Source organism: Hypanus sabinus, chromosome 1 (genome assembly GCF_030144855.1).
Source record: "Hypanus sabinus isolate sHypSab1 chromosome 1, sHypSab1.hap1, whole genome shotgun sequence".
Lineage (NCBI taxonomy): Eukaryota > Metazoa > Chordata > Chondrichthyes > Myliobatiformes > Dasyatidae > Hypanus > Hypanus sabinus.
This window is the reverse complement of record NC_082706.1, coordinates 183,303,923-183,318,769: the sequence shown is the minus strand read 5'-3', so window position 1 is coordinate 183,318,769 and position 14,847 is coordinate 183,303,923. Positions and strand designations below refer to the sequence as shown.

Below are 14,847 nucleotides of genomic sequence, written 5' to 3'. Positions count from 1 at the left end.
GCTCACTAAGGAGCAGGCACTGTGTCTGGGTGCAGCTGATATGAGGAAGACTTTAGCTAGGGTCAACTCACATAAAGCTGCAGAGGCTGATGACTTACCTGGTTGAATGCTGAGGGACTATGCAGCCCGTTTAACTGAGGTTCCAACAGACATCTTAAGCATCTCTGGAACAAACTACTGTCCCTTCACGCTTCAAGGTAGTCACCACCATCCCATTGCCCGAGTAACCTGCCTCAGTGACTACTGTCCCATGGCAGTGGCCTCAACAATAATGAAGTGCTTTGAGCAGCTGGTTATGAATTACATTAAATCACTTCTTCCTGCTACATCGAACACTTTCCAGTTTGCTTATCGTTCAGATTGGTCCACTCATGATGCATAGCCTCTGCATTCCACTCTGTCCTGCCCCACCTGGAAAATGGTGTCTCATATGCCAGGATGCTGTTTTTTGACTTCATCTCGGCGTTCAATATGATTATACCTCAGAAGCCGGTGGGCAAATTGTTCTCATTGGGTCTCAACATCTCTCTGTAACTGGATCCTGGACTTCTTGATGGAAAGGCCACATTCAGTCCATGTTGACAAAAACACCTGTAGCTTCATCATAGTGAACACTGGTGCTCCCCAGGGCTATGTGCTCATCCCACTGCTGATGCATGTTTACGTTGCTGGATGCATTTCAAACCGAATCACCAAATTGGCTGATGACACAGCTATGGTTGGCCTCATCAACAACAATGAGATGGTGTACAGTGTGGAACTTTGTTAGACTTTGAGAGATTTCTATAGATGTGTAGTGACACCAGCCAGTTTCATAGCCTGGGTTGGAACCACCAGTGTCCTTGAACGGAAAATCCTACAAAAAGTAGTGGATGTTGCCCATTCCATCATGGGCGAGGTTTTCCCCACCATTTTGAGCACATCTACGTGAAACATTGTTGCAGATAAACAACATCCATCATCAGGGACCCCCCAGCACCATGCTCTCTTCTCACTGCTGCCATCAGGAAGAAGGTACAGGAGTCTCAGGACTCGCACCACCAGGTTCAGGAACAGTTATTACTCAATCATCAGGCTCTTGAACCAAACTTCGCTTGCCTTATCATTGAAATGTTCCCACAACCTGTGGACTTACTTTCAAGGACTCTTCGTCTCATGTTCTCATATTTCTTGCTATTTATTATTGCTATTTCTTTCTTTTTGTATTTGACAGTTTGTTGTCTTTTCCATACTAGCTGAATGCCTGAGTTGTGGGGTCTTTCATTGATTCTGTTGTGGTTATTATTCTATTATGGATTTGAGTTTGCCTTTGCAAAAATTAATCATAGTGTTGTATGTGATGACATATGTGTATTTTGATAATTTACTTTGAACTTTGACAAGACCTAAGTGATGATTGTGTATTCTGGGAAAATGCATGCTTGCCATTCTTCACTGCACATACATGGCTCCTCCCTGGAAAGAATTAGGAGCACCAAGTTTCTAGGAGTGTACAGTGGATGATCACACTTGGTCCCTCAGCACCACTACTTTGGTCAAAAAAGCACAGCAGAATCTCCACTTCCTGAGGAGATTGAGGCAAGGGAGGTTTTCTTCCCCACCCTTTTAACCAATTCTTACAGTAATATCATGAAGAGTATCCCAGGTACATGACTGTCTGATGTGGGAATTGCAAGGCATCTGACCTCAAGCTCCCACAAAGGATTGGAAACAGCTTCTCCCCCCCCCCAAGATGTAAGACTACTGAACTTCCTGCCACCATCCAGGTCACATCACATATGAAGTGCCAATAGCATTAAACTATTTACTTTTTAACTTGTGTTGAAAGTGCACCTTATTATTAATTGTAGTAATATTGCTTTGTATTGTTGTGTGAGTTACATGTTCTGTGTAGTGCACCTTGGTCCAGAGGAACATTGTCTCATTTGGTAGTATTCGTGAATGACAATGACCTTAAACCTGAAAAAAAAACTTTGACACAAGCGAGTGTCGATGCTGAAATAAGGATTTGAGAGTTGAGAGGGAGAAGGCCAGAGACATAGCCTGGTAGGTAATAGGTGAAACCAGATGAAGAAGGTATGATGGGCATATGGAGCCAGTTGGGGAAAGGTAAGACAATTTATGTTTATTTGATTTTTCTTCTTTCCCCCTCTTGTTACCAACACTACTATCTCTGTATGCCTATCAATAATCAGCTTTATTTGCCATAAACATTTTCATGTATTGGGAATATGCTGTGGTCAAAGTGCATTCAATCATTATAAATAATAATATTTTAAAAAGCTTGAAGGACTGTAATGGAATAAGATATGCATAAGTAAATTACAGCATGTATTTACAATGTAAACAGCATCATAAAAGTGGTTTAAGGTGTCTACAGTGCAGTGGTGGGGTAATAATAGAGGAGGGTGGGAGGTGGGCTAATCCCTGCCCCTCCTATCATTCACTTACCTATCTACCTGGATTTCTTTACCTACTCCCACCAATCCAACCTACTGTGCTCACTCATTTTTTTCTCTCACTCTCTTGTTAATAACACATCCTCCAAGAGCACCAGATTCCACATGCCAATCATAAGGAATTTCTTTAGCCTGAGGGTGTGAATCTGTACAATTCATTGCCACAGGCGGCTTTGAAAGCCAAGTCATTTTTAAGACAGAAGTTGATTGAATAGTAAGTGCCTTAAAGGTAACGAGACACGAATGGGATAATAAATAAGCCATGATGAAATGGCAGAGCAGCTGGACAGAGGCTAATGTTCATAGATGTGTTCAAAATCGCGAGAAAGGTGCAAAATCCCCATTAACTCTTGAAGGGTAAGAAATATTTAGAATAGTATTGAGAAACTTGTAGCAGAAAATGATGACCATCTCAGGCGACTGATCCATCCAGCCCATCAGCCTTTTCCTCCATCTTCATCGGTGGAAGAGATTTAAATTTCATTAAAAGACAACCTCTGAGAAAATAGTTTCTTGTGTAGGGGGATTAAGTGATTTCTCCAGAAATCACATTGTACTGTAGTTACCTACTACTTGGTAAAGTTTAAATAGAAATAAATCTTGACAGATACTTTGAGCTTTACATATGCATTGAATTGCTGGACATTTAACAAAGCAGTTTTCTGGCCCACAAGTGCAAAAACTGTGATTAGCTTTATTTTGTTGAAGCGTGGTTCCAATTATCTTATTCCAAGTATGGCAGAAACCTAGTCCATGCTTCTTGATTCAGTAGAAAGATGGTGTTCTGCCATAAAACAGCAATTGAAAATGTATTTTTCAGGTTGTTCAGTTTGGGATTTTTACTCACAAATTTTATACAGTTTCAAGCAGCAAACAGCAAGCAGCAAACAGCTTCAAACAAAAGCAATGAGATATTTGCAACTGATGGGGTTACTTAGAGTATCAAACTCATCTCCTAGTAGATTGCAAAGTAAACACGAAGTACACTGCAGATGCTGTGGTCAAATCAAGATGTACACAAAAGCTGGATGAACTCAGCAGGTCGGGCAGCATCCGTTGAAAGAAGCAGTCAACGTTTCAGGCCGAGGCCCTTCGTCAGGACAGTCCTGATGAAGGGTCTCGACCAGAAATGACTGCTTCTTTCAATGGATGCTGCCCGACCTGCAGATTGCAAAGTGGACTTGTTTCAATTCTGTATTTTGTAAAATTTATGAATTATGAAATCAACCTTGAAAGAAGAAAAAAATAATTTTTATTACCGTCTCCAAATTTGTTTTTCCTTAAAATTGGGAAAGTAGTTTGAAGGTTGTAGAGCAGCTTTAACAATAACTTATCTGTACATAAGTGTATCACGTCAGCCTTTGACAAATTCAGATCTTTTCCAAGCAGTGTTGCTAGAAAGAGGAATGGCATCCCTTCACAATAAATGGCATTTGTTGTAGGGCAACTGTTGCACATTATTTTCAAAAAATGTCTGACAAATACATGCTACAAACTTGTCATGTTTCTGCTGAAGGAACTACTCTGAAATAGATTGCTAACTGGTCCATTTGATGAATGATTAATACATTCCTGGTGGTGACACCTGTACAGATCAGAACTCTCTTTTTCCCATGTTGTTTGCAGATGGATTGTAGACATGGAAGGCGCTGCTGGCACATTATATGAAGGGGAGAAATTTCAGCTTCTCTTCAAGTTCAGCAATCGTTATCCTTTTGATTCACCTCAGGTAATACTTGTATGCAGACAGATCCAGATGACTGCAATTTTATTTCTGTAAGTGTATGTTTAATTATTTGATGGACGTTGGTAAACTTCATATGAATCTACAGTTTCATTTTATTGCTTATGCCATAAAAAAAGAAATTCATAAATATTGATACCAAATGACCAGTGAACGTAGAACAAAGAAATCGGCCCACAATGTTGTGCCAACTATGTAACCTATTCTAGAAACTGCCTTGAATTTCTCTACCTCTTAGCCCTCTATTTTTCTAAGTTCCATGCACCTATCTAGGAGTGCCTTAAAAGACCCCATTGTATCCCCTTCTACCACTGTCACTGGAAGTGCATTCCAAGCACCCACCACTCTCTGTGTGACAAACTTAACTTACCCCTGATATCCCCTCTGTACCTACTTCCAAGCTCCTTAAAACTATGCACCCTCATGTTAGCCATTTCAGCCATGGGAAAAAGTTTCTAGCTATCCACGCGATGAATACCTCTCATTATCTTGTATATCGTCACCTCTCATCCTTTATCTCTTCAAGGAGAAAAGGCTGAGTTCACTCAACCTATTCTTATAAGGCATGCTCTCCAATCCAGGCAACATCCTTGTAAATCTTCTCTGCTCCCTTTCTATAGTATCCACATCCTTCCTGTAGTGAGGTGACCAGAACTGAGCACAGTACTCCAAGTGGGGTCTGACCAGGGTCTTTTATAGCTGTAACGTTACCTCTCAGCTCTTGAACTCAATTCCACAGTTGATGAATGCTAACACACCATGCACCTTCTAATGAAATTTTCTAAATAGAAGTTAGTAATCAGAATAACAGAACAGAAGCTGAGTGCTGAATGCTTCAGCATAGGACTGAGGAAGTGGTTCAATGTGAAGCTGTCTATCAACCCTAGCTGCACTTACAAGTGGAAGTAACAGGTCCTGCAGACGTATTTTGAATTGCACCGGAGTTTTGCGTAGTTTTATGGTCAATATGGTCAACTCTTGCCTCAGCAAGGACCTGAACCCATTGTAATTTGCCTATCGTCACAATAAGTCAGTGGCGGATATAATCTCAATGGCTTTCCACACAGCTTTAGACGACCTGGGCAGCACAAACACCTACGTCAGGATGCTGTTCATCGACTACAGCTCAGCATTTAATACCATCATTCCCACAATCCTGATTAAAAAGTTGCAGAACCTGGGCTTCTGTACCTCCCTCTGCAATTAGATCCTTGACTTCCTAACCGGAAGGCCACAGTCTGTGTGGATTGATGATAATGTATCCTCCTCACTAACAATCAACACTGGCGCACCTCAGGGGTGTGTGTTTGGCCCGTGCTCGAGTCATGGCTTACAGTCATACACATGACTGTGTGGCTAGGCATAGCGTCAATACCATTTATAAATTTGGGGACGATACAACCATTGTTGGTAGAATCTCAGATATGCCAACTAGTGGAGTGGTGCCACAGCAACAATCTGGCACTAATTGTGGACTTCAGGAAGGGTAAGGTGAAGGAACACATACCAATCCTCATAGAGGGATCAGAAATGCAGAGAGTGAGCAGCTTCAAGTTCCTGGGTGCCAAGATCTCTGAGGATCTAATGTGGTCCCAGCATTGCGGCTATACTTCCATTAGGAGTTTGAAGGGATTTGGCATGTCAACAAATACACTCAAAACTTCTACAGTTGCCCAGTGGAGAGCATTCTGAGAGGCTGCATCACTGTTTGGTATGGAGGGGCTGCTGCACAGGACCGGAAGACGCTGCAGTAGGTTGTAAATCTAGTCAGCTCCATCTTGGGTATGAGCCTACAGTGTACCCAGGACATTTTTAGGGAGTGATGTCTCAGAAAGATAGCGTCCATTATTAAGGACCTCCAGCACCCAGGGCATGCCCTTTTCTCACTGTTACTGTCAGGTGGGAGATACAGAAGCCTGAAGGCACACACTCAGCGGTTCAGAACAGCTTCTTCCCCACTGCCATCCGATTCTTAAATGGACATTGAATCTTTGGACACTATCTCACTTTTTAAAAATACAGTATTTTTGTTTTGGCGCATTTTTTCAATCTATTCAATGTAACTGATTTACTTGTTTTTTTTTCTCTGTTAGATTATGTATTGCATTGAACTACTGCTGTTAAGTTAACAAATTTCACATCACATGCTGGTGATAATAAACCTGATTCTGATTTTGAATATTCCTCATATTATCTAGTCATTATCGCATGATATTTGTGGGAGGTTGGTAAATGCAAATTGGCTGCTGAGTTTCCTGGATGTCTGTGATAAACGTGCATCATGAAGTATTTCATTGGCTATGTTGTAAAGCTAGCTAGAATAATTGGAAAGGACATGATTAATGTTCCATACATGCAAGATATTTGTTTTTGGTGTTTTGCTTTTTCAGAATGGACATGACCAACAAACTGAGTTATTACCATCTTAGTTGGTTCCTCCATTTGATGATCTTGATAGTTGTTATATGCTTTGTCAAGTATTAGTTTTTTGAACTTAATTGCCAGATGAACATTATTAACTAAAGAAAAAATGCAATTTATAATTACCTTAATTTGAATAAATTAGGAGATAATTCAGAAACAGAAGTTGACAATGTAAAGCATTCAGAAACAGAAGTCAGTAATCTAAAGCAACACAATAAGTTACAAGGTTAGAACTTTGTTTTCTCTGTTTCATGGATGTCTGTGAAGATTAAGGATTTCAGGTTGTATACCATATACATTCTCCAATATTAAATGGAACCATTGAGTAATGTAATCTGTTTCAAAGGAATATCTTTGTGGAAGTTTATGAGGCAACTATTCTTGTATTTCAGTATTTTAGGGTCAAGGAGGAGAGCCAACAAATAAAATGTTACATATTTTTTTGGCATGTATTTAAACAATCTCATCAACATTTGTCTGATGCCTTTATTCATGATTCAAAATACTTCTGAGTAGATTTATGCTCTTGGTGGATAAAACAAGCAAATTCAGAACTGGGGAAATAAAGCAGTACTGTATTCAAAAGGTGAGAAAATCTGGACGCCTTTTTCTAGTTCTGCCCTAACTCAAAAATGATGAGATTGTGTTATATTTTATGGCAGTCTGCAAAAGGCTTTGAGAGCTTTATATTGTGCAGATAATCGATATTATAATGTATTTTTAATCATTTTCAAATTATGCGTGGTAGTTAGATTTTCACTGTTGGTAATGGTGAAACAGATCAGATTACTTGCCATGTATTTGTTAGGCTGCTAGTTGTGGATAATTTTCCAAAGGTGGACTTTAAAAATTGAGCATGAATGGACAAACCAACTCAGAGGCCAACTCAATTCTGTCAAAGGAAAGACATTCTTTCAATTTTAGGTACAAGAAGTGTTGTCATAAGAGTAGAGAATTTATAAAACAGCAAAAAGGACTGATTATAAACAAAAAAAAATCAAGTAGTTGTGTTCATTGAGCAATAGAGTTAGTCTGCTGTATCTTAAAATGTTTACTTCTGAATTGTGGGGGAAAAAAGCTTTTTGCAAAGTTTTGTAAAATGGTAGATCATTAGAAGTATCAATACAGGCTGCTCATCATTTTCAGAAGGCAAACATAATTTATGTTTTTGTAATGGATTACTGAATATTAGATTGAAAATTACGACTGAATAACAAAAAGAAATAGGTTAGTGTTTTTGGAATACATTATACATTCAGATGTGTAAACCTGGTAGATGTACAATCAAAATTCCAGTGGTTTTATTCCAGCTGATTATATTGAAGAAAAATGCTAAATGTTAACATTCAATTTTGGAAAATAAGATTATTTTATATCTGAATTTGTCTCCTACAAGAGAAGTTTCCAATTTTTTCCATTATGCTTGATAAGTGAGTGATTACATAAGACTTTTGTATCTATGTTAATGGCCATAAATTTTAGTTCTCAAGAATTAACCTCTTTAGTGTCACAAATCCATCAAGTTTAATTGCATTATTAGTCAACATCATTAAATACTTCACATTCTAATTGTGACCTTTACTCAACTGTTCTATTCTAACTCCCAAAATCCATTTCCAGACTAACAAACCTTTTACTAAAATCCACTGACATCCCTCCTGTCCAAGAGTGAGGTGAAAAGGAATCAAAATCTTGTATCAAATACTGGCAGAAAACTTCGCAGCTAGAGGCTGACATGATATGAAATTACAGAGCGTACAGCACAAGGAATTTAGTCTCAACAGCCCATGCTGGATTATGCTCCACTCAAGGCATCTCCTGTCTTTCCATTTCTAAATTTATACGTGCAGGTAATTCCTTCTCCCTCACAAGCTTGCCCTGCCTCCCCTTGGATAGATATTATCCATCCTCCCAGATTTTGTACCAGTGATTAACTTAATGGGCAACCAGCCAGAGATCTGGGCACAAAGTAAGCCACATGGGAACCTAAATTCAAGAACTGAAATGAATCTGAAATTTGTTCGGTTTCTTTTATGGTATCTAAGGAACTACTGGATTATTGCTAAAAACACATCTAAACTACAAGGCTACTAAACAGCTTCTTCCCACAGGCAGTCAGACTGCTAAATAGCTGCTCTACCTGACTGCTTTGGACACTTTTAACTTGCACTGGACACTTATAACTTGTTTTTAACTGACATGTGGCTGTTGTGTTTTACTATTTATTGTTACGTTTATTATTTAGTGTTGCATTTGTTATGTTATGATTGCACTGCTCATGGGAAACGCTGTCTCATTCTGCCCTGCAGAGCTGATATACGGTTAGAATAACAATAAAGTTTTTGAATCTTTTTTTGAATCTTGAATCTAATTCACTATTTGATTTCAGGGAACTTCCTGGTTTGTTTTTTGGTTTATCACTTCAGAAATGCCTGTAAGAATGACTATAGTTTAGTGGCATAGGAAATAAAGCCAGAAACACCTGTGTCTCTTGAATGAATTTAATAAAAGCAAGTTCGCCATTCACACCACTTTATCTAAAAGTTGTTTCTTCTGAATATTTTAGTGGATTTCTTGAAACTTTTATACATGAATTAGTTATTTTCTTTATATATCAACCCATAACCTCCTTCCATAAAGTCCAATGTAAATTTATTATCAAAGTGCATGTATGTCACCATGTGCACTGGCCTTATTATTATTGTCTCCTCCAAAATCAACATCCTCAGAGTTACTTCTGACCTGAATCTGACTTGGACTGTAAATTACTTCCAGATGTACCAAAGCCTTTCCACCATCTACATTGTAGAATTTGGGAATCTGATGGAACATCCCACTTCCCTGGGTGAGCACTGTTCCAATATTATACTCAATTTTCAAGAAACTCAATACTATATAGTGTAAATCAGCCAGTTGGTGGTCTCCTTCCTGAAACATACATTCCTTCTACCACTGGCACACTGTGGTATGTACCATGTATTATTCACGTGGACTACTTTGATAGCATGTCTAAAACTAGTAATCTCTGTCACCAAGAAAGATGAGGATTTTAGATGCATGGGAGTGCCACCACCTGCTGGTTCCCCTCCAAATGGTACACTATCTGTAATGGAAATATCACTGTCTTCATCCTGCTAGATCTGAATCCTAAAACATCCCCCAAGGCATCATTTCAGGAGTATCTTACCAGTAGGCCTTCTGCAGTTCAAGAAGGCAACTCTACATCATCTTCTTAAGGCCTTGTCCTTTATACCAGATCTTGAAAAATTAATGAGTAATTTTAAGTAACAGATCACCTCCCCATCATAACTTTCTCAAGAGTCTGTTCATCATTTTTGATATATACACTCTCACATCTCTGATTTCATCCTTGTATATCCTGTTTTGTTATAATTACCAGAATTGTACTCCTAACATAAAGGATTGTCTAACTGAGGTTGAGAATGATTTCCCTTTTCAATTCTTTCTCTCTAGAAATAAACCCTAGTGTTTTGTTTGCTTTCTTTATAGCCTTTCTAACCTGTGGCTCAACATTTAGTGATTGGTGTATTTGTACTCCAAGATCCCTTTGTTCCTCTACTTCAGCTAGACTCCCACCTTCCATGTAGTAAGTGACTTTCCTATTCTTCCTATCAAAATCTAAAACTTTGCATTTATCTGCATTGATCTTCACTTGCCACTTATTTGTCTTTATTGAGGACATCTTGTAAATATTTTAGGTACTTCATGGTGACTACTCCTCCTAATTTGGTATCTTTGGCAATTTTGAAAGTAATTCTTTTGATTCCATACTCTAAACTGCTATTGTAATGATTCAAATTAAAATCCTTGTGGAACACTTCTGCCCACCTTCCCCTGCTGCTCTTTAGTTCTTGCTTTCCAACTTTAAGTTAAACTGGCAATCCTGACTCCATATTCTTAGAGTTTAATCAGTAGTTAATCTATTGTAGGACATCAGACGCTTTTGGAAGATCTAGATAAATTACAGACAATGGAATACTACTTTTGAGTCCCTTCAATCAAAATTTTCAAGATTGAGTCCCCTTTAGAAAACCATGCTATTTATTATTATACTTTTGAGTTTCCAGGATTGTATTTTCTCCTTGATTCCATTATTTTTCCTGCCATCAATTTTAAACTAACCAGTATAAGTTTTCTGAAGGTGTTTCATCCCATTTCTGAAATATAGGCACAACCTTCTGACACCATTGTTTTTACTAATGATTGTGGGATATCGTTCAGTCATGGGCTCGATAAATTCCTACAAGAGAATAAGGAAGAATGCACGTTGTTGAAGTTCCTGGATAATAGGCATAGAGAGAGTAAAATGAAATTGTAAGTAGGTTTGGTAAAAGTCAGATTCAAGTTCACAAGGGAATCAAGCTAAATACAAAAAAAACGAGGCAGCTAAAGGTGGAAAGCGTACTAAGCGGAATTTATAAGAGGAGATTAATCAGACCATAAGACAGCAACAAAATTATGTAATTTAGCCCATCGAGACTGCTCCGCCATTCAAACATGGCTGATCTTTTTTCCCCTCCTCAACCCCACTCGCTGGCATTCTCCCCATAACCTTTGATGCTGTGTCCAATCAAGAACCTATCAAGCTCTGCACTAAATACACCCAACCACCTGGCCTCCACAGCTGCCTGTGGTAACAGATTCCACAAATTCACCACCCTCTAGCTAAAGAAATTTCTCTGCATCTGTTTTACATGGACACTTCTTTATCCTGAGGTTGTGCCCTCGTCCTAGACTCCCCCATTATGGGAAACATCCTTTCCACATTTAGTCTGCCTGGGCCTTTCAACGTTCAAAAGGTTTCAATGAGACCCCCCCCCCCCCCCCCCCAATTCCAGTGAGTACAGACCCAGAACTATCAAATGGTCCTTGTATGATAACCCTTTCATTTCAGACTCATCTGAACCTCCTCTGAACTCTCTGCAATGCCAACACATCTTCTCTTCGATGAGGAGCCTAAAATGTTTACAATTCTCAAGGTGAGGCCTCATCAGTGCCTTATAAAGCCACAGCATCACATCCCTGCTGTTGTGTTCTGGACCCCTTGAAATGATTGCTAATGTTGCATTTGCTTCCTCACCACTGACTCTACCTGAAGTTAACCTTTGGGGTGTTCTGCACAAGAACTCCCAAGTCCTTTTGATCTGAGATTTTTAGATTTTCTCCCCATTTAGAAAATAATCTGCATATTTATTTCTGCAATCAAAGTGCACGACCATGCATTTTCCAACATTTTATTTCATTTGCCACTCTCTTTCCCATTCGCCTAATCTGTCTAAGTCCTTCTGCATCCTACCTGTTTCCTCAACACTACCTGCCCCTCAACCAACCTTCGTATCATCTGCATAATACTTGGCAACAAAGCCATCTGTTCCATCATCTAAATCATTTATATACAGCATAAAAAGAAGTGGTCTCAATACCGACCCCTCCAGAACACCACTATTCACTGGCAGCCAACCAGAAAAGGATCCTTTTATTTCCATTCTCTGCCTCCTACCGATCAGCTAATGTTAGTAACTTTCCTGTAATACCTTGGGCTTTTACTTTGGTAAAGCAGCCTCGTGTGGCACCTTGTCAAAGGCCTTCTGAAAGTCCAAATATACAACATCCACTGCATCTCCTTTATCTACCCTACTTGTAATCTCCTCAAAGAATTCCAATATGTTCATCAAGCAAGATTTCCCCTCAAATTAGAATTTATCTTTAAATAAACATGGGAATAGTCAAAAGAAGTTGGGAACCAAAAATGATATGATCTTGTGCTATGGTATTAAGTACTTTTGTATTCATGTTGATTAACAGATCATTGTCAATATTATAAATACAGCAGAAATAGTTGAGAAATTGTCACTCCTAGATTGTCAACTGTTAGCCCATTTCTTTGGTTGTGAAACACATTGCTATTTTCAACATTAACTAACATTCTAAACTGTGTCATATCCATGAACTCCTGATGGTGGCCTAGGTTATTAGCGTATAAAAGGATGCAGTGGTTTATTTGATTATTATTGTCATTGTACCAAGGTACATTTAAAAAAACAATGAAATCAATACTCGCTAACATTTATCAGTTGTTTTGAAATCAGATCAGAAGATGGAAGCGGGAGTGGAAATTTTTGAAGAATTGGCCACAGTAGGTCAATTCTATAGGCAAAGCTAAATGTTCAATGTTTATAAATTTTACACATGTGATCACAAAAAGCGAAATAGATAAATCTAACAAAATCAGGGTAGTCAACCTAAAGTTGAAGATGATGAAACCTTTAGCCATATTTATCTGGAGGAAAAATAATTACAACTTGAAAACATGTTTTTATATTTGAAGCAAGTGATGTTTGCCAAACTTGATTTAAGTAATGGAGGTTTTTATGGGTTTGTTTTCTTGTAGCATATTAAGCAAGCTGTTTTGTCCTTGAGGTCAATGACAACATCGAAGCAATTCCATTCCCTCATTTATTTCCTTGTATACTCTTCTTTCTCACGTATCCAGCAACCTACAAACCAGCCCATTTGTGAGGTGTAGGCACACAAAACTGGCAAGGGTCCTGAAAGCAAAATACTGAACTTTTTCAGGCAGAAGGGAAATGCGCAGCAGTGTCCCTCTAGGATTAAGAACATGTATATTGATAAGTTGCACTCTAGTGTAAAGGGCATAATTTAAAAGTTCGCCAGTGACATTAAAAGCAAACATAGAGAAGGGTAGTAATAGGCTTCAGGAAGACATAGTTCAAATGCTTTCCAGTATAAGTTAGGTTTATAGAGCCTTCTCATTTGGAAAGGCAGTAACTTTCATTTGTTTATAGTAATATGGTTGTAATCGATGAATAATTAGCCAAGAAAGTTGAACGTAATGTGACTTCTATTGGACTGGCCACATTTAACTATAATTTTACTGTCAGAAATTCTTCTCAATTATGTCAAATTATATTTCATGTTAAACCTGCAACGTGCAACTTAAAGCATACATCAGAGAAGGCAAGTTGTGGAGTGAGTATTCTGCCAAAACAAGTATGCCAACATCAGTACAATAAGTATTTTAAATAGATGCATTGACAAGGATTTTGACAAATGGTCTCATCATACATAGTTTCAAAATATATGATGTCATTTTTATTTGTCTTTTAATTAATGACAATGAGGGATGTAAAATAGACTTTAGCAGTTTACCCAATCCTGAAAGCAGTTATTTTCCCCTATTATAAGCAGAACAGTACAGTCCTTGCAGCATCTACACAAGTACCTGTACTGAGAGCTATAATGTTCTCACGCTGTGTGATGAGCCTGCTACGAGTCCATGCTATGACCTGTACTGTTGCAGTTAAGAATTAAAAATAGAGAACCATGGTAACTCTAGATAATTGCTAATGTAAGAACTTGATTGGTACAGCATTGTGGGCTGAAGGGCCTGTATGGTGCTGCAGGTTTTCTATGCTTCTAACCACACACAACTTTATAAAGGGAGGCTGTATGTGAGGAATGGTGAGAGCTTATGTCAAGTTTGTTGTGACAACTAATGTCACTGCTTAGTGTAGAGTTGTGGGGCTTCTGTAGAAGATGTGGGTATGCACAGTGACATGCATGGTATATGCAGATTGACAACTGTGGACTGACAGCACCAAATCTTTGCTTGGATCCTGCTGTCTTTTTCGTCACTCCCATTTAATATGACAGATGTTGCAGTATTTCCCTTCACCCTCACCCCACCCCACACTCCATTCTCTTTGATTGATGGAGCAAACTCAATAGTAACTACTATTAATCCTTTTGCCATAAAGAAATCTCGAGATTGGGGAGAGCTGTGCAGTTTAACAGAGAAAAGGGGTGACAGCAACTTCCATCACATTCAACAGGGTGAACAAAATAAACCATGGGATTTAGGCAGTCTGTTGATGCAGATGTCGTTAGTGGCCCACATCTCAGCATTGAGCCGCTTTACCACTTGCCTCAACTTATCCAAAGTCAGTGCTCATAATAAGCCTTGGATGATTTATTTCTGGGTTTCTGGCATGGCCTCAAGCAACAATGGTTAGTGCAGGGATTTCTGCTTAGTACTTAGTACCCAGGTTCCTGATGCAATAATGGAGCTTGCAGGGGTGCATGCCAGGTTCCTTGTACAATTTCACTCCTGATAATGCATTTCTATATTTATAATGATGTAATAACCCTTCTGAGCACCGATTCTTTAGCACTCTTTCA

At 38.7% G+C, this 14,847-nt stretch overlaps 1 protein-coding gene across 1 annotated transcript in view; it reads left to right on the top strand.

The window, feature by feature from the left end:
• Positions 1-14,847, top strand: part of LOC132401109 (ubiquitin-conjugating enzyme E2 W) — a 77,355-nt gene that overhangs the window by 25,091 nt on the left and 37,417 nt on the right. Inside the window, exon 3 of the mRNA XM_059982962.1 lies at positions 4,086-4,188. Coding sequence (XP_059838945.1) covers positions 4,086-4,188 — 103 coding nt within the window. The remainder of the gene's footprint in view (positions 1-4,085; positions 4,189-14,847) is intronic.